General features: G+C 44.5%; 1 protein-coding gene across 2 annotated transcripts in view; it reads right to left on the reverse strand.

Annotated features, from left to right (window-relative positions):
- Positions 1–342: 342 nt before the first annotated feature.
- Positions 343–20014, reverse strand: part of dync1h1 (dynein, cytoplasmic 1, heavy chain 1) — a 44406-nt gene continuing 24734 nt past the window's right edge. Inside the window, exons 43-78 of one of the 2 annotated variants that reach the window (XM_051134219.1) lie at positions 19861–19990; positions 19646–19779; positions 19453–19567; positions 19212–19373; positions 18923–19137; positions 17685–17889; positions 17334–17507; positions 17134–17253; positions 16918–17038; positions 15281–15476; positions 13982–14099; positions 13695–13910; positions 13351–13563; positions 12311–12438; positions 12062–12215; positions 11812–11958; positions 10905–11055; positions 10565–10818; positions 10354–10488; positions 9054–9148; positions 8434–8608; positions 8281–8356; positions 8036–8196; positions 7853–7964; positions 7376–7436; positions 7159–7282; positions 6970–7083; positions 5480–5650; positions 5187–5404; positions 4773–4876; positions 3189–3397; positions 2864–3017; positions 2642–2784; positions 1150–1318; positions 933–1057; positions 343–851 (exon numbers count right to left, since the gene is read on the reverse strand). In XM_051134219.1, the coding sequence (XP_050990176.1) occupies positions 723–851; positions 933–1057; positions 1150–1318; positions 2642–2784; positions 2864–3017; positions 3189–3397; positions 4773–4876; positions 5187–5404; positions 5480–5650; positions 6970–7083; positions 7159–7282; positions 7376–7436; positions 7853–7964; positions 8036–8196; positions 8281–8356; positions 8434–8608; positions 9054–9148; positions 10354–10488; positions 10565–10818; positions 10905–11055; positions 11812–11958; positions 12062–12215; positions 12311–12438; positions 13351–13563; positions 13695–13910; positions 13982–14099; positions 15281–15476; positions 16918–17038; positions 17134–17253; positions 17334–17507; positions 17685–17889; positions 18923–19137; positions 19212–19373; positions 19453–19567; positions 19646–19779; positions 19861–19990 (5428 nt within the window). In that variant the 3' untranslated portion in view covers positions 343–722. Of the gene's footprint in view, positions 852–932; positions 1058–1149; positions 1319–2641; positions 2785–2863; positions 3018–3188; positions 3398–4772; positions 4877–5186; positions 5405–5479; positions 5651–6969; positions 7084–7158; positions 7283–7375; positions 7437–7852; positions 7965–8035; positions 8197–8280; positions 8357–8433; positions 8609–9053; positions 9149–10353; positions 10489–10564; positions 10819–10904; positions 11056–11811; positions 11959–12061; positions 12216–12310; positions 12439–13350; positions 13564–13694; positions 13911–13981; positions 14100–15280; positions 15477–15706; positions 15903–16917; positions 17039–17133; positions 17254–17333; positions 17508–17684; positions 17890–18922; positions 19138–19211; positions 19374–19452; positions 19568–19645; positions 19780–19860; positions 19991–20014 lie in introns of both variants that reach the window. The other variant, XM_051134220.1, reaches the window with a different exon arrangement.

Here is a 20014-nt window from a genome sequence, read left to right on the forward strand (position 1 = left end):
AGAGCTTGTAGTCACCAGTAAAGAATCAGATCAGCCTCACATCCTGATTCTGGAGCGTTTCTGCTGTCCTGGAACTGCGTGAAGCCAGATGTTGTTCCTGGTGCAGTGCTGGATCAGGACAGGAGGTGGCGCTGAAGGCAGACGGTCACTGTGCAGCTCCAGTGGGAGGAATCGACTTCCACGCCGTGTGTTAGACCAGCAAACGCACCGACTGCATTTTCACGTTGGAGCGACTGACATTCACTTGCAATTATTTCATCGTCTTACAAATGAAGAGTCAAATCTGAACAGAACCCTGTAAATTTTGACCCTTGAATGAAGGACTCAGGAGAAGCATTTTCAGACAGATGGCAGATTTATTAATTGACATGTACGTTTAAGGATCCTACAGGCTCAAATGAATTAACATGCATATGCGAAAAACACTCGAGGAACATTTCATCTAAATGAGCTTTATTGAAACCACCAATTATGCAAAACTTGAAACGACTTCCATTTTTCCATCTAAAACACACAATCCTCTCCAGTTCTACTAAAACATCTGTTCTCAGGAACCCGAACACAATCCATCATCCAACGTGCGTCTGACTTTCTAAACTCTTTCCAGTTAAACGTGACATGCGAAGCTATGATTGACCTACACGCGCTTCTGTTAGCGACACTAATAGGAATGACTAGTTAAGGTAAGTGATGAGTTTGACCGGTTACTGGCGAACCGGCGTCTACTCGGTGCAGAGGATGGCGACTCCGCGCTCGTAGAAGTGATGCGGGTCTTCCTTGGTGGCGATGTCAAAATCGACGGTGAAGATGAGATCGGCGCGCGTGAAGTTCAGATAGACGGGCAGCGTGACCTGCGGAAACAGAGAGAAAGACTGTGAATCGGGAAGGAAAGCAGAAGATCGGAGCGGCCTCGAGCGTTCGCGGCGACTGACCATGTTCCTCTTCTCGGTGTTGTTCTGCTTCATCCAGCGCAGCTGCGTCAGCGGCAGTTCGGTGGAGATGCTGGTGGACAGCGAGAGCTTGTTGTTGGCGCACGTGGCTCCCTGCAGCTTCAGACCTGCGGACGGAAAGACAGAACGTGCTGAAATCGCAGCAGACGACCGAAACCGCTCACCGTCACGTCTCTCTCGGGCCGCCCGAGGCTCTCACCCTTGATGCCGAAGCTGCAGGCGTCCAGAGCGGCGCCCTGAGCCGACGTCACGTTGACCTCCAGATAGAGCTCCTCCAGAGACCAGCTGTTGGCCTGAGCCACGTACTGACGCGTGGCCGTGATGTAGGCCTCCGGCACGAACAGGCTGCCCAAGTTCACGTGGATGTTCTGAAGGAGAACAAGAGCCAGTTAAAATGCTTCGAAAGCTGAAGTTGAGCTTGTCATTCAACTTTCTAAAAGCTCCAAAAGACACAGTGTCATCATTCAGATCAATTCACTTCAGCGTCGATTCATAAACAGTGTTGGGGAAACACATTACTAGTAACTTCAGTTACGTAATAAGATGACTTTTTTCACTTAACTAGTAATGTGTTACTTTTTAAATTTACAAGATATTATCAGTTACTTTTTTCCCCATTTATTGATTGAAAGTTCTCCCGTGCCCATGTCGAGAGAAATCAGGAGTAAGATGTTACTTTAGTTCTAGAATAAATGTGAACACGCGTTAATTCATCTCACTCACAAAAAATAACATTGTTTTCCTCAAAATGAATAAAAACAATGCAATGCTAACTTGCAATAATTGTATAATACTGTTAAATAATGCTAATTTCCTTTATGTATTTAATCCTTTTTATTAACCAGTGTCTTTGCTGCTAAAATTTCGATGATCCGATTCAACCATACTAATAAGCAAAAATTACTCAAGAGAAAGTAACATTTGTTCTTTTTATTACTAAAGAGTGTTGAACTTCCTGTGTTCTGCTGTACCGATGTCAATTTACTTTTCCTTCAGTCTGAGGCTTTTGGTGTGAAAGAGCTTCTACATTTGCCAAAAATAGAACTTTTTATACTAAAAAAAAAAAAACAATCAAACCCTGCCCAGATTTGAAAAGTAACGGAACACGTATTACTTTCCATAAAAAGTAACGTAGTTATTTTTAGGGAGTAAGGCAATATAGTAATGAATTCATCTTAAAAGTAAATTTCCCTAACACCGTTCATAAACAGCTGCATGTTAATCAGATTTGGATTGTGATTTCTGCTTCTTGTCTGTGATATTAGCCTGCTGACTATTAATCATGAAAACATTTTATTTCAGTTTGCCATTTTAATCATCTTGGATGGAACTGGATGAAACATTCAGAAAGATTTCAGTTTGGGTTCGCTGCCACCATCACCTTTAGCTTGATTAGTTGGGTTCGCTTGTATGTGGCAATATTATTTCTCCAGAGCTGCTTTATAGATGAACTGAACTCATTCCAACATTGATGGACTTTAACAGAATAATGTCAGTTTACAATTTTTTTTAGAGCTGCTTAACCTGTCTGCATCCCTGAATCACTGTTTTCTTGTTTATCACTGTGAAGCTGCTCAGAAACGATCTGTATTGTATAACATGATGTAGAACACCAGCAAACATGTAAGCTGGATTTCCACTGTGAGCTGATGTTCTCTCCATCTGCGCCGCTCTAATGGTTGTTACCGCACCTTGAGCTCTTTAGCGCCGCCGCTGGCCGCTCCCTGCGAGATCTGCTGCAGCTGCTTGATCCGCTCGCTGAAGTCTGCGACCCACTGGATGACGGTCATGGACGCCGGGACGGTGTAACGGCACCAGCTGCGGGGCAGAATGCCTGCGGAGCACACGACAGCGTTTTAGCGACCGCGCGCGGACACCGATACGAAGGGTCAAAGGTCGCTCCGCCAACTAACCTTTGACGAGGTCATTGATGAGCGTGCGCAGGACGTTGGTTTGCTTCTTCTTGCCCTCGCACACATGCACCACATCGGTGAGATCCTGACGCACGTCCTGCAGCATCCGCGCGCCCATCTTCACCTCGCGCTCGAAGAACCGGAACAGAGGATCCTGGGAAGAGCAAACGCTTTCATGAGTGTTCGATCTGTTTATGAGATGCACACAATCTGATCTGCCATCAAAGACTTTATGAAATCACCATAAATCGTATGGTTTGTAACAGTGTCAAAAGAACAGACGCAGTTGCAACACGAGTCGCTCCGGATGACCCGCGGGCCGTACCTTGATGTTCTCCACGGTGCGTTTGAGGGGGTTGACGGACTCCGGGATGAGCTGCAGCCAGTTGCGGGCCGTGGTGTGAAGCGTCCTCATCCAGGCCGGCTGCGCGTCAGACGAGGACGTGGTGCGCTGCTTCTTCTCCGTCTCGTAGGCCAGATCGTCCTCATCCTCCAACATCTGCATTTTCAACAGCTTTCCCATCATGTCAGTGCCTGAGCGGGGAGCAGCGGGAGGAAGGAGCAGCCGGGGGAGGAGGAAGTGAGGTACGGGAGGGAGACGCCCACAGGAAGTGAAGGAGGGAGATCAAATTAACAGCTGGACAAACTTGAATGTTCAGGCACTGTGTTAATAAGGAGGTTCAAGTGTTCAAATCCTGACAAGGAGTAACTGGAAGGCTTGCCACGGTCTGATACGGCTAACGCTCGGTGCAAGTCGGGAAAACATTACGAGGGAAGCCAAACGGAATAGACCTGAATTACGTGTGCTCTCCTAATGAAGAGTTTGGCGTGTCGGCTGCGTTTCGGTGGTCGACAGTTTATCTTTTGAGTTTCATTCATCCAGGGTTCGTACGGATACTGTACAATGAAATTCCAGGACTTTAATTTTAAGCACTACTTTTTTGATTTTCAAAGACTTCAATAAGAGATCTCACTTATCAAACAACGTGTTCTCTGTCAAATTAAAACCACGGTTAATTTTCTTTTTCTTTTCTAAACGGATTTGTATTTGCATAAACTTTCAATTTATTTATTTGTTTTGTTTTATAACTGTATTGCCATAATGGTTTCACGTTTCTACTTTTCAATTAAAAAAAAAAAAAAAAAAAAAAATTGAAAAAGACTTGTGAAACCACTCCGAAATCCTGATCTGACGCAAATAATTCACAATGCACACTCTAACGTCCTGAAGTGAATCAAATGATTCAAGATGCACGCTCCAAAATCCCAATCTTAAATCAAATGATTGGAGTGCTCTGAAACAATAAATCATTCTGCAACACAATGGTTTAACTGATATTCAATTTCAAAAAGTCAAAATCAAAAGTACTTCAAGCGCTTTAAGCACCTTGTACGAACCCTGTTCATAGTTAAATGACCATTTTTGCACAACAGGGTGAAACGACCCCAAAGCACCAATTAGCGCTCGACAGATATGAAATTAAGCGAAAACGACGGCGCCGTGGCAAGTCCAGTGTCTGTCGTTCACGAGGGCATCGCTGAGGATTGACATGCATTTGAGCAGGACTGAACTGAACTGAACTGAACTGTGGAGGAGAAACAGCATCAAAACAAAGCGAGAAACACGACACGGGGCCGGTGACATGACGGCAGTGAAATACAGCTACTGGAGGCTGAGGAGACAGAAGGACACCCGCTCCGCTGCGTACGGCGCTAAACACCTCTAGCGTACACAGTCGAGGAGGTGTGCTCTGTCAGAAACTCAGAGATGATGAAGAACCGAATGATGAAAGCCTGTGGAAACTGACAGAATGACCTCGAAACAGACAGACAGAGAGAGATGAAGACGAGAAGGGTCAGAGTTCAGGAGTAAACACCGGCTTCATGACAGGCCTGTAGACGCTCGTACCCTGAGTAGTGAGCAGGACCTTCTCGGCGTTACTCGGCAGACCCAGCCACGACGGAGTCTGAGTGTCCGGCAGCATCTCCACCCAATGAATGAACTCCTCACGCCTGAGCAACAGCAAACACAGTTTAGTTATAAAGCGCTTCATACACTTTCAGATTCACAGGAAAATAACAGTTAATGGTTCAAAATTCACCAATTATAAAATAAATATACATAAATTTCCAGCCCTACGTCTGTTTGAGCTGTTCTTCATTCATCACTACACCATTCACAACAGACAACGGATCTTTTTTTGCCTGTGAAATTCTGCTAATGTGACCGCAACTGGCTTTTAACGTCTTTATCTGAGCATTATCTGTAAATCTAAATGCAGAACACAGAAAGATCATTAAACTGAAACGGGATTGCGCTGACCGGATCCCGTCGGGCATCTTGATGTCCTTGTGTCCGTCCACTTTGAGCGCCAGCTTGAACTCGCTGTCGAAGCTGCTGGTGGTGAAGAGACGCTCCAGGAAGGTGTTGAGGAGCCGCTGGTCGAACTCGTTGTCGATTCGGCCTCCGTAGATGGACTGGGCCATGAGGGTCTTCAGCGCCGCCCACGGGATCTTATCCGGAGAGATGTTTTGCCGACCCTGCGGAGAAACGACAGACGCTCAGAGTCCCTGCGCTCAGACACAGAAGAACAAGCAGGAGAAACGGACTCAAACCTTCGCCGTATCATCCAGCCAGGTGTCCACCGTGTCGCAGGCCGAGCGCAGATCAGACTCTCCGAACTCGTACTTCTTAGACCAGCCGAGCGGAGCGTAACGCAGGCGCTCCTGGATGACGGCGTGGAACCAGGCCAGGAGGAAGTACAGGCGAGCTCTTTCGTTTGGAGACTGAGAGAGAAGACAGACATCATGAGCGACGAGTGAACCACAACAAACGCCAGCGGCTGACTGAAGAAAAGCCCTTCAGCAGAGAGATTCTGGCAACATTCCCAGGGTCGTACGGATACGGTAAAATAAAATTCTAGGATTTTTAAGGACTTTTCAAGCACTACTTTTTGGGTTTTCAAGGACTTCAATCAGAGATCTCACTTATGGTTTGATGTTTTCTACTATTTGAGAGAAAAAAAAAAAAAAAAGATTCACAAAACCGATCTGAAGTGCCGATATGAATCAAATGATTCATGATTCGCGTTACTAGGTTTCAGTCTAAAGCAAAAGATTCACGAACCCGCTACGAAGTTCCGATCTGAATAATGATTTGTGAACTATCATTTCAGATCAGGACTTGGAGCGCGGTTCACGAATCTCGAATCATTCAATTTGCTGAATGATTCAAGAACCCGCTCCGAAGTTCAGATCTAAATCAAATGATTCGCAATACGTGATTTGACAGCCCGATCTGAATCAAATGTTTTGCGATACACAATCCGGTTGGATCGCTTCAAAACAGTGAATCATTTCGCAATGGTTTTTAGATGGCTTACGAGAATCACTTGAAATGAAAATTCACGAGTTTGTATCATTCGGAGCAGTTCCAGCGTAAATGACTCTCTCAATTGATTCAGTTCATCTGTTCCTCTTTTTGCGCCTTTAGCCACGTTTACGTGACACTGTCAGTACTACAGATGATTTAGCTCCATAGTGTTATGACATTAACTAAAATAGGCAAAAAATAAATAAATAAATAAATAAATAAATAATAATAAAATGTTTTTTTAAATTCTGTAAATTTTGCATGAAAAGATGTGTGCTCATTGAAAAAATTAAACACTTAAAGACGCATTGTCTTTCAAGTACCTCTTCAAGAATATTGATTTTTCAAGGGTCTTCCAGACCTTAAATTGCAAAAAGTAAAATTCAAGCACTTTAAACACCTTGTACGAACCCTGCATTCGGTAAAAATGCTGCTGATTCAGATTCATCTGAAGATGGAGAATTAATCACCGACAGAAGATATGAATTGATGTCACTATATTCTTACGACATGCATCACAAAGTGCACATTTTTATCAAACTGATTAAAACTACTTATAAAATAATGGTCCTTATGATAATTTCCCATCAATTCAAGTAAACACACAAATCAAGTAAATATGGATCCGATTCAGTGCACTGGAGACTCAGCGCCGCAGGGCATCCCTAACACGATCGCGATAAAGACGCTGCTCGTTCATTTCTGAATCCACGGGGTCGCGGCTGCCGCTCACCTTGCACATGCGCGCCACAGGAATACTGCTGAACGTGCGCAGCATGTTGGCCTTCATACCAGGAGGAGGCTCGAACACAAAGATGCGTCCGGCTCGCAGCAGGTTCACAGGGACCTGAGGGAGATACGGTCAAAAGTCAGACGATGCGTTTCTTACGGCACAGAATGAGCACAGGAAGCGATGCGTGACCTTGGGGTTGATCTCCATGGTGAGGAAGAGCCGGAAACTGGCGTGCGGCTGCATGGAGTGAAGCTTCTTCTCCAGCTGCATCAGCCAGCCGGGAGCCAGATGAACGTTCTCCAACATCACCCACCTTAAACACAAACGCACGTGAGATCGTGTGACGAGCCGATCGCAGTCTGACCGACTGATCGAGAGTAAGAAGGGTCAGCTGATCTCCTCTCACCTGCCGGACTTTACTGCCGTGTTGATGTCTCTGTCGGCCTTATTGAAGCCTTCAGCAGAACCTAAAGATGGACCACATGTGTTACTTCACTAGTTTAACAGGGACAATTCTGTTAGTTTTTATTGAAAGTAATGTACTGCATTACTTTTCTGTCACCTGGGCTAGGCTTGCTTATTTGCTTTTTAATTTAAAAAAAAAAAAAAAAAAAAAAAAAACAAAAAAAAAAAAACCTAAAAAAACGTTAGATTTTTGGCAACTGTAAGGACCCTTTCGCACCGAAAGTTAAATGAATTCACTTCAGGCTAAAGAAAATGCTCTGCACTTACTCCCGATTCTCTCAACACAGGGTCAGTGAATAAATGAGAAACCTATTTGAAAAAGGTAACTCGAATGTTTCATTATAAATTTAAAAGTAATGCATTACTTGAAAAAAACGAATCCCCCAACACCGGTTGTGTAAATACTGAAGGTTCTTACCGATGGAAATGGAGGTGATGTGTTTGTTCTGCTCAGCGGCGAGATCTCGCACCAACCCGCTGGCGTCGTATCCGGGCACGGAGCACATCAGCACCGGCGTCCCCGGCTTCACCTGCACACAGAAGCAGTAATGCAGCACCTGAACCATCACAGCGTCAGCACAACGCAGATACGCGTCCTCACCTCACTGTCCACGATGTTGGCCAGGTCGAGCGGCTGTTCGATGATGGCCATGAAGTTTTCTCCCATGACTTTAGACACAAAGATGTGCGACATGGCCAGCAGACGGTCGGGTCTGAACGCCTGGATCAGCAGCAGCTGGTGGACGGCCTGACCGATTGGAGCTGAGGACAAACATCAAACACATACACGTCAGTCCTGCAGACTCTCACAGGGAGCTACGGCGTGTGAAAACGCACTGGACTCACTGGACGTCTTCTCTTCGGTCCACAGGTACGGCACCGACAGCTCTGGCGAGTTGCTCTCGATCCACATGAAGAATTGCTGGAGGACAGAAAGGCACATTCAGACGCTCTGCGATGAAGAACAGACACCTACAGGACGGACGGAGAGACGCTCACCTCGTCGGCCTGGACTTTGGCCACCAGGTCTTTAAACGCGGGCAGACGGCTGAGACGCACCATGGCCTCGGACTGTTCGCCGGTCAAACCCTTCACTTTCGGCACGGTCGTCCCGCTCAACACGATCTCTTTCCCACGCAAGAAGTGCTGGAACTCCGCGTCGAACGACGGCTCGCTGGGAAACACGAGAGAAAACGTCTGAGCCCCACATCCTCAGAAAACAGACGCAGCTCTGATCTCAGATGATCGTGAACAAAACCACGACTCTCAGACAGAGTTAAAGCTCTAAAGGCCAGAAGTCAGATTTTTCTCTTTCTGTATATCTCAGTGGAATCACGGTCCTGCTCTCATCTGATCTGAACACACATGATCACAAACACAGGTCACTCTGAGGTTCACTTTAAACGAATTACTAATAAAATAAGGATGCCGAGGACGTTCACCAGAACGTGATTCTTTTCTCACTGATGCTATGCATTCACACACGCATAAATTTGCAAACTGGTGTCAATGAAATAGTTTTAAAAAAAGAAATAACTGATTGAAGTGGAGATGAACTCACTTATTGATTTATTAAAGTGCATTTGTAAATTCTGGACATTGTTTCTAGATGTTTGTACCTGGTCAAGCCCTTCAGGTTGATGCGGGTGAGCAGCATGGCAAACGTGATGTGATCCTGATGCAGCATTCCTCGAGCGACTCGGTTGAACGCCACCTGAACAGAAAAAACGCTGCACGTTACTCAATATTTCCTGAATAAATACCCTTCACAACAAAGTGAATGCAAAAAAAAAAAAAAAAAAAAAACAAAACAAAAAAAAGAAAGAAAAAAAAAAGAACACCACAAGACAGGAACAGCAAACTTATCCTCATTTCAGTGATAAAAAAAATGTAAATGCTGTTCTTACAGGTTTGGAACAACATGAGGGAATTTTCATTTTTGGGTGAACCATCTCTTTAACTCTTCTGCGGTTAAATGTGTTTCAATTCAGCAGAAGAAACAATGGTCAGTCAGATGGACTGTATCTGTATCATTTAGTGATTGCAGGTTTGCATTAAATTAGTTTTTTGTATTTCCCTGTGTGTGTTTATTAAGGCGAGACACTGCAGGCAAAACACTGTTTTTTCATGCACCTGTCAAGTGTGGGATTTTGGGCTTTTTGGTTTTTCATAAAGTGTTTTTTCAGACTAGTGGAAAGAAAACATCCAAAAGACACTGTTAAGTGTTTCTTTTATAGCACTTTGTCTATTTGTGTCAATAGATTTCAATTACAACACAGATTTTTAAAGTCCATTTTCTCAAAATGAGTTTTTTCTCCTGCACTGAGCCATAAATCAACACTTCGGCAGCACTTACACACACACCACACTTTACATTTTTATTCCTGTCTATATCCTGAAGGTTTTTACAGAGGGATTTGTTCAGGTATAATTTGCTTAATTATATACAACATTTTATACAAATATATTGTTTTGGTCTAAGTTTTTTCTGAATTATGGAGTAACAAAAATTAGATCCTCTGTAAAAACATTTGACTGTAATATATCAAAAAAAATTAAACAAGAATTTCATCCAGTGTTTACATTTTTGTACTAGAAATATATGCAAATTAGTGCATATTTAATTAAACAATGCCTCATTTGCATATTTAAACCTAACATTTTAGAAAACGTGTAATACAAAAAATGTTTGCAATTATCAATGTAATCAATCAACTGGGTAAATAAAGCGATAACTATACATTTTTTTTTTTTTTTTTACCCTTTTCACCTGCAGTGTCTCGCCTTAACTGAACAGGTAAAATAAATCTGTTTTTGTGCAAGAGACAGGAATCTGCTTCAGTCAGGTCTATTCCAATTGGGCGAAATGTTTGCGTTTGGTGTGAAAGTCCTTCGGTGCTCAGATGCAGCTTTTCTCACCTGGAACAGGTCTTTGGTGATGACAGACAGGCGCTGCGTGTGGTCGCTGATGCTCTTCAGGTTGGAGTTCTCGTATAACACGGTGTGGTAGATGTCCAGGAAGAACTGCAGCGAGTACTGATACAGGAAGTGCATCTGTGAAATAGACAGACCCGCATGAGCCAGAGTTCAAACACACACACACACACGAGGAGTGCGGCAGAGCCGTGACCTGGTTCAGAGCCTCCATGGTGAAGTAGATGCTGCTGCAGGCTGTGGACAGAGACAGATACTGCTGAGACACAGTCTCCACTTCCTGCATGACGATGTCCGTTTCCTCCACTTTCCTGGTCACCTCCGCCGCTTCCTTCTTCAGGTTCTCCAGGGTGGTAATGATGGTGTCGTCGTCCAGGATGCGACCCTTGACCTCGTTCAGGGCCTGCAGGAGCGATTTCTCCAGTTGACGCAGACGCAGCTGGAACTCACCTGAGCGGATTCAACAAAACCACATTAACGATTAACCCTTCCTCGATGAGCGGACAAGACGCCCTGTGACATTCTCTGTCGCTCACCCTGCAGTTTCAGGAGGTCCGATCGTTTCTCGTCCACGTCAGGACGTTCGGCCTTCAGAACCTCGTTGAGACACTGGCTCTGCAGGCTGCTGCGGGTCACGGTGAAGTTCACAAAGGTCACACGTGAGCAAAGGTCAGGAGGGAACTCAACCTGCAAAGACACGTCACAATCCAACCGTTACCTGCCTGTGTGTCGTGCTGTATAATTAATCAGCAAAATAACAGAGTTTGATTACAGCCGCTGCCATTACCGACGACCAATCAGAGGTGAGTCACTGCGCAGAAGAAATCTGAGTCAGCATCATCATAACAAACGCAATATAAACTGAGACTCTGTAGCCAAGTTTCCATCCAGTTTTTTGCGATGTTTTGTCATCAACAAAGAATATGCGTCAAAAAACGTTGTGAAATCTTCTGTCTCCAGCCTGTTTCCATTCAACTGTCTTTTACCGATAAAGTGGTGCGTGTGATGAGCTTCACGCTGCTACAAGAAACACACATTTAAATGCAAGAGCAAATTGGCTAAAATGACAGTTCTGTGTGAGTCATTGACGACAGCCATGATTGACACAGTAACCATAGCAACATGAGAGCACCACTACTATGGCAAGGCGAAGAGGCTGTGATCAGAAAACACGGATGCAACAGAAACCTGTCTGATGTTGGCTATGTTAGCTAGCAAAGATGCATTATGTCCGGTACTAGTACCGTGTGCTCTATGGACCGGTTTGAATGCGTCATCTAAATATTAAGCATATGATATGCAGTTGCCCCCCCACAAATATAAGTAACAAATTCTATCGACTTGGGGAAATACTCAGCATTTATGATTTCTGTCATAATCATTCAGCCCTATTTGTTCTGATCGAGACGGTGTGAAGCACATCTGGGCAATGGAAACACGTACGGTCGGGTCTCGTGTGGAGAGGAAGATGACGAACGAAGGCGACAGATCGATGTCCTGATCTCCGAGGGTGATGAGCACTCGGCCGCCGGTCCTGCGCACCTCTCTGTTGAGCACCGGGTTCAGTATGGGGTCGTAGCTCTCCACGTCCTGAGAGAGAAACGGGGAAACGAAGACTTGAATGAGCAAACGTCCAGACCCTGACAGATGAAGGACAGAGATTTTCTACAAGGAACATCACACGGACTCATACCTGCACCAACAGAGGGTTGCCAAATCTCAGAGCGCTCTCCAAATTCTTCCTGAAGGCATCATCTAAAAAGCTGGTGCGGGTGATCTTTTTGTCTTTATATTCGTTCATGATGAACTCCGTGGCCTGACCTGACGGGTCGATGATTAGCGGATACCTGCAGAACACGACACGCGTGTGAGAAATCGGCAACGGTCCTTCAATAACCCACCCGTCCAGTCTCCGCAGGCGGCTGCGCATATGCAGACTCACCTGTTGAACCTCTTCAGCATGATGGCGTTCTCGGTACACAGGTCGTCGGCCGGCAGAGAGTTGGCCTGCCAGCGCAGCCTCTCATCCGCGTTGGACAGGTACTCGGTCCTGGCGATGTCTGTGCGGAACTGGATGGAGAAAGCACAGGTTTCAATCGTACAGAAAGGATTTAAAGCGACAAATGTTTTCCAGCTGTAATGCCGTGCAGGATTATTCCACGACATTACAGCACTCTACAGTGCGACTATGAAAAAACATTTCGGAGCATCAGTGCGACTGACCCCATCAGCACATTTGTGTCTGCGCTGAGGGGAGATTCAAAGGCTTCTATGTGTTTTTGAAGCGTTGAGTAATGATTCACAGACATATCTCACCAATCCCTTCATAAACAAAGTGTAAATAAGAGATTGATTGTGCAGTGTAGAGAGCTTCATTCATTATAATGGAACTTTGTGATGAACTAAGATGAGTGACAGATATTTAATGATTTTAAGGGAGTTTGTAAATGAGACATTGACTTAATACAACAGTTCAGTAAACAAGAAGTTAATATGAAGTGACTTACATTGTCTGACTATAACACTATTGCCTGATTTTGCTCTATTTCTTCATCAAAAAAAGTCTGAAACAAGTCACAACTGAGCCGCTGCACATCTCCATTCACACACAGCGCTGTTTCCTTTATGAATGAGTGCGTTTTTAAATGAATTTAAAGATTAAAGATTTAAAGGTTAAATTAAGCAGATTTAGATTAATTTTAAAGTATCTTTTCAGTTATTTCAATCATTTAATATTTAGAATTAGAATGTTTAGATTTAGTTATAAAATGCCATTACAAAGGTAAAAACTAAATTCCCCTGTAAATCACTTTAAGGAGTCAAATATCACGTTGTAATGGGAAAGCAAATTTTTGATGGGATTTTTTGATGATTGATTAGAAGGTACGCCTAAAATTTTGACTGTTCCCCTACATTTTTTACGCTAAGAGCACAAGTGCTCCTAAAAACAGAAGTAAGCGTGGAGCCCTGCATTATCTGTACCTGAACGTTGGCCTGCTGGAGATGATGGGACCAGGTGGTGAAGAGGTTCTGTCTCATCTGCTGATCGAAGTATCCAGCGTAAGCGATGAAGGCAGCGGAGAGCAGACAGTCTCCGGCGATGGTGGACATCTGGTTCTTGAAGGTCTCGCTGGTCTTTTCCCATCGCTCCCTCTCAGCAGATAAACTCTTCAGCAGGGCTGTGCTGCGGTTCACCTGCACCGAACCAAGAGATCAGAAGACTAGTCAACCAGCTGAGCTTCGACACACAGTTGTTCAAAGAATACTACAACTAGCAGGAAGACTAATGCGCCACAGGGTAGTCGGCGTGAGCGTCGTAGACGTACCTTCGCCTCCACGGCGGCCAGATCGGCTTTGATGGCCTGAGCTTCAGAGATGAGCACGGCATACTCTTCCTTGTAGCGCGCGATGCTGGCCTCCAGATCCCGGATCATCTGCTCCACCTCCTCGGCCTTCGTCTTGTTGTCTTTAGCGTCGTCCTCCAGTTTCTGCAGCTCGTTCCTCAGGGGCTCCACCCGCTTCAGCATGTCTGCGTAATTCAGCTGAACACAAAGCCAGAGATCAGCACCGGAGTCGCCGCGCTCGCGCACAGCTTCTGTGGACGGTGTCGTACCTGAGCGATGGCCCATTTGACCATGGGTCCGCAGGCCAGCGACGCCCGGTTGACCTGCTCGTAGTTGTAGCTGGGGTTGGACATGTAGTTCTTCTTCATCTTCTCACGGATGGAGTCACTAGGACGAATGAAGAGCGTTAGAACGAAGCCGACTGCGATTTCATCATGACACAGAATGAGGATGAACTCAACTAAACATCTACACACACACACACACACCTTCACACATGATCTCTGGGAGTTACAAACTATTTGTCAGCCAAAACCCTTTGAGCTACAAGATTTTCTTCAAGTTTAAATATGACATTTATACAACAGATCAGTAAACAAAAAGTTTATATTTCAGACGTATTATTGTCTGTTTTGCAAGCAAAACTAGTTCAAATCAGAACTACTGTGTGTTTCATTTCTGAATGAATCAGCTGTTTGAACAATGAATGAATCCATGAGTTTTATGTTGAATCAAAACATTACTTTCTAAGACTACTTCTCTTTTTTTTTCATAATAATAATAATAATAATACTATTCAATGCTTTTCTCATCTAACATATTGGGGGGTAATCTATGAGCACAAATTGATGTGCAATTAAATTGCCAAAAAATATTCAGATCATCATGTAATAATTTAGATTACATTTTTTTAAATAACTTGACAGCCCTTATTTCAATGACTTAAGACATTCAGATGTTCACAGTTCATAGAACACAAAACCAGTATAGTCTATAAGGTTCCATTTGAATTGAGAAAGCTGAATAAATAAGTTTTCCACTGATGTATGGTTTGTTAGGGACAATATTTGGCTGAGATACAACGATTTGAAAATCTGGAATCTGAGGCTCCAAAAAAAAAAAAAAAAATTGAGAAAATCACCTTTACAGTTGTCCAAGTGAAGTTCTTAGCAATGCATGTTACCATACAAAAATTAAGTTTTGATATATTTACGGTAGGAAATTTACAAAATATCTTCATGGAACATGATCTTTACTTAATATCCTAATGATTTTTGACATAAAAGAAAAATTAATAATTTTGACTCTTGTTGGCTATTGCTACAAATATACCTGTGCTATTTAAGACTGGTTTTGTGCTCCAGGGACACATATAACTAAACAGAATATTTAAACTATTTTTAATGTTCAGTTTTGACTGTTTACTCTAACATTACATTTATGATTAAATAACCATCTTTTCATCAGCTCATGAACCCCGGTTTGGGAATCCATGCCGTGTCGTCTGAATGACGTAAGACGGAGTCCGTCTCATACCTGAGAGGAAGATGTATGAAGGATGAGAATACCTCATGTCCTCAGAGACAAAGTTGACTATGCTGGAGATGAAATTGTCTCTGATAATAACTTGTCTGATCTTTTTCCAGTCATTAGTTTCCTCCCCCAGCAGGAGGCAGATCGACTCTAGAGCCAGTTTAACGGCTGCCGGAGGGTTGGCCATAGCGCGAACCTCAACGAGATGCTGCTTCTTAATCGAGCTGACCGCTAGAGAGGGAATGGGGACAAATGAGGACACATGCGTTCACGCGGGGGGAGCGTAGCGGCCGCGGCGCCGGAAAGAGGGACCGTGTCACGAGACGAGCCAATCAGAGCATCTGTGCCCCATTCTGGGCCGGCACCTCATTACAACGAGTTTGCGTCTCGCGCAGAGACGCGGACCACGGTCGTCCTCTTTAGACGCTACGGCCGCCGCTCCGCACCCGACAGTCAGTCACCTGATCTCATCAGCAGAAAAGTTCACAATAGTGGGGATGAAGTTCTCGCGCATTATGATGGAGCGAATCTGCTTCCAGTCGGTGGTGCTCTCGCCCAGCAGCAGACAGATGGACTCCAGAGCCAGCTTGACTGCCGCCGGCGGGTTGGCCATCGATCGCACCTCCACTAAGTGCTGCTTCTTAATCGATTTAACAGCTAAACGAGCCATAAGCCATGAGCAGAGGAAAGAGTGAAGACAGGAAGAGGTTAGCGCAGTGAAAAGACCACAGAGCACCGCTGGCAAACACACAAGAGAAAGAACCGAAAGCAGAAAGAACACAAGGAAATATCCACTGACGAACACTAGGTGGCGCTTCTGAGCAGATGTAAAGAGTCATTTTGATCACTAGCCAAATATTTCTCATTTAGGACAGCAGCAGTGAATATTTCCTTAGTGGATCACAATCGACAGGAAACGATTTCAAACTAACACCGTATTTAAAGGAGAAGTTCACTTCCAAAACAAGGATTCACATATGTACTCACCCCCTTGTCAACAAGAAATTGTTTTTTGAGGAAAACATTTCAGGATTTCTCTCCATATAATGGACTGATATGGTTCCCGCAAATTTGAATTTCCAAAATGCAGTTTAAGTACCGACCCAGTGTTTACAACGTGAACATGCAAAAAAGATCAAACACCCTTTACAAAAAAAAAAAAAAAAAAAAAAAAAAAAAAAAAAAAAAACAAAAAAAAAAAAATAAAACCAAAGAGATGTACAACGATTTTCAAGTAAAAAATGACATTTTTAGACGTACCCTAACTGTCATGACTCACACAGAGCCAGACAAGATGAGTGTTTGAGGTTAAAAAGTATATAAACTAATCTTTTGTCAAGAAAATAACCAATCATTTCACTAGATAAGACCCTTTTTTCCTCAGCTGGGATCATTTAGAGCCATTTGAAGCTGCATTTAAACTGTATTTTGGACGTTCAAAACCGGGGCACCATAGAAGTCCACTATATGGAGAGAAAACCTGAAATGTTTTCATCAGAAAACAATTTCTTTACGACTGAAAAAATATATGACAAAAGACACAAACATTTTGGATGACAAGGGGGCGAATACATTATCTGTAAATTTGTGTTCTGGAAGTGAAAAACATGATAATCTGGACAAACGGCAACACCAGCAGTGGAAGAGCAGGGGAGAACGGAGGGAACCGTACCGTTCTGAGCCTCGATGACGGCCGGCTCCACCTGGTCCAAATCCTGCTTCACTCTCAGCTGCTTGTCTTTGATCACTTCCTGCTGCTTGTAAACCGCTTCTTGTATCTCCTGACTCATGACCTGTTAAGCAAAACGAAAAACAGCCGGTGGGTTACGAGAGCAGAGAATGGAGAGGACTGAACCCTGAATGTGCTAAAAAAAACAATGACTCTTGCCTTCTTCTTCTCGGCCTCCTGCTGGTCTTTCACCATCTTCTTCAGCTTGTCGTTGGCAGCAGCGTTTTTGACCTCCAGTTCCTGACTCTTGATCCGCAGGTCACGCCGCAGCTCCTCCACCTGAGGCGTCGTATGGTTAATAACGCAAAATAAGCATGTGCATATATGTCTGTATGTGCGACGGCATGTGAAGCACGTACCTGATCGACGGTCTCTTTGATTTTGCGCAGACCCACATTCAGATGCATCTGCTGCTCCTCCAGTTCGCTGCGTTTCTCGTTGAACAGGTTGGCGTAGTGGTTGATGAAGTCCAGGTAGTGGCGCGGGGTGATGGCCATAGTGCGGCCGCCACGCTTCGCCAGACGGTTGTTAGCCTAACACACACACACACACACACACACAGAGACAAAGACAGAGACAGAGAGAGAGAGAGAGAGAGAGAGAGAGAGAGAGAGAGAGAGAGAGAGAGAGAGAGAGGGGTAAGATATCACAGTGTGCATTAAAGTTGGCAAAGCAAATCTCATCAGACAGCGATGGAAACGCTCTCTGACCTGATGCAGCGTCTGATGCACAAACACGCAGCCGTTGACGATGGCCTCGCGGTGTGTGGGCGGCTGCGGCAGTTTGTCGTACACGATGGGCATGTAGTCGGGCACTTTGTAGTTGGGCTTCTCCAGGTCCATCTTACTGGTGAACTCTTTACCCACCTGATAGAGCGCTTCAGTGGACCAATCACCAAACCAGTTGAGCACACACCTGAGGGGAAACACGCATCAGTCCAGAGAAAACGTGACATTCATCCAACATAAACAATCCTGTGTCTGCCCTACTGTGTTAGTGAATGAGAACACTAACTCTTGATTTCGCAGACATTAAAGGATTCGTCCTCTTCCAGAACAAAAATGTACATATAATGTACTCTCCACCTCGTCATCCAAGATGTTTTTTGTCTTTCTTCAGTCATAAAGAAATTGTTTTTTGAGGGAAACATTCTCACATTTTTCTCCACATAACAGACTTCAATGGTGCTCCAGATTTTGAACTTCCAAAATGTAGTTTAAATGCAGCTTCAAATGGCTCTAAATGATCCCAGCCGAGGAAGAAGGATCTTATCTAGTGAAACGATTGATTATTTTCAAAACAAAGTGACAATTCAAATACTTTTTAAATCTCAAACGCTTGTCTCGTCTAGCTCGAGTGAACTCTGTGTAATCCGGGTCAATACAGTTAGAGTATGTCGAAAAACTCCCCTCTTGTTTTCATCACAAACTTCAAAATTGTCCTAGATCGCTGCTTTACCTTCTTTTGTAAAGGGCATTTGATCTTCTTTGCATGTTCACTTTGTAAACACTGGGTCGGTTCTTCTGCAGCGATGTAGGACGATTTTCAAGATGGGAGTTTTTCGACAAACCCTAATTGTCATGAACCAGAAAAAAAATGGTTCAGGCAGACAAGCGTTTGAGGTTAAAAAGAATATAAATTGTACTTTTGTTTGGAAAATGAGCAATCGTTTCGCTAGATAAGACCCTTCTTCATCGGCTGAGATCGTTTAGAGCCTTTGAGGCCGCATTTAAACTGTATTTTGGAAGTTCAAAATCAGGAGCACCATTTAAGTCCATTATATGGAGAAAAATCCTGAAATGTTTTCCTCAAAAAACAATTCCTTTATGACTGAAGAAAGACATTAACATCTTGGATGACAAGGGGGTGAGTACATTATCTGTAAATGTTTGTTCTGGAAGTGAACTTCTCCTCTGAATAAAATCATCTGACAAACACACAAATGTACCTGTTGAAGAGGGCAGGTGAGGTGGCGGCACGGTCCTTCAGGCCCTCTGACGACGGGTTCATGGTGAACACCACGTGCAGGTTCCTGATCACCTGACTGGTGAACCATTTGTACAGCTCCTCATGAGTGTCCAACATCAAGCCCTCCTTCTGCGCTCCTTCTTTACACTGCGTCATCAGCGTGGCGTATTCGTCGCCCTCGAACAGACCGGGCACCTGCAACAGCACAGAGCGATCAGAACACACGACGACTCAGAGACGGAGAGCGGTTCTTCGTTCACGTATCGCACCTCTCCGTTGGCCAGCAGCGTGTTCATGCGCTCCAGGAAGCCAGAGTCCAGCACGTTCGACTCGTCCATGATGAAGGCGATCTTCTCATTCTTGCAGCCGGAGCGGCGGAGGACCGTTCGCAGGTCTTCGTCAAAGTCTTCGCCGGTGTATTTCCTGTGGACCTGTGTGGACACAAATAGAGTTACTAAAGCCTCAAACAAAAAAAATCTGACAGAAAATCAAATATGTTTTTGCTCCAACCTTGATCTGATAAACACTCAATCCATTCATCCAGGCCACGAAGCGGGAGAGCGTCGTCTTTCCAGCGCCGCTGACGCCGATCAGGAGCAGGTGACCCTGCGGCTGACGGAAGATTCTAGAGAGAAAACATCGGCATGACGTCACTAAACCATCAAAGGAGTGACAAACAGTTGTGTTTTTAGTTTTTCTATACCTGTCGATCCTCAGCACGTGATCCAGAACCTCATTGAAGAGCACCAGAGGAACATCCAGCTCCTCCTCGTAGAACACCTTCAGTCTGGCCTTCACATAGTCGCGCAGCTCCTCCTGCTCCACAGGAACGTAATCCTACGGGAGAACACAGGAGCGGTCAGTCGTCTCAGAGTCTGCAGTGACGTCTGGAAGAGTTTAGTTCAGCCGGTCACTCACCTTGGAGAGCCAGTTACTGTACAGGATGGGTCTGTTGAGGGCTTTGTCACGGTCGATGTTGGGAAAGTGTTTGAGGGCGACCATGTCGATGTTCTCATCCGTCCAGCGTCTCTCCTCATCCTCCACCAATCTGTCAGGAGAATCAGTGTGCAAT

This window comes from Labeo rohita, chromosome 17 (assembly GCF_022985175.1).
Source record: "Labeo rohita strain BAU-BD-2019 chromosome 17, IGBB_LRoh.1.0, whole genome shotgun sequence".
NCBI lineage: Eukaryota > Metazoa > Chordata > Actinopteri > Cypriniformes > Cyprinidae > Labeo > Labeo rohita.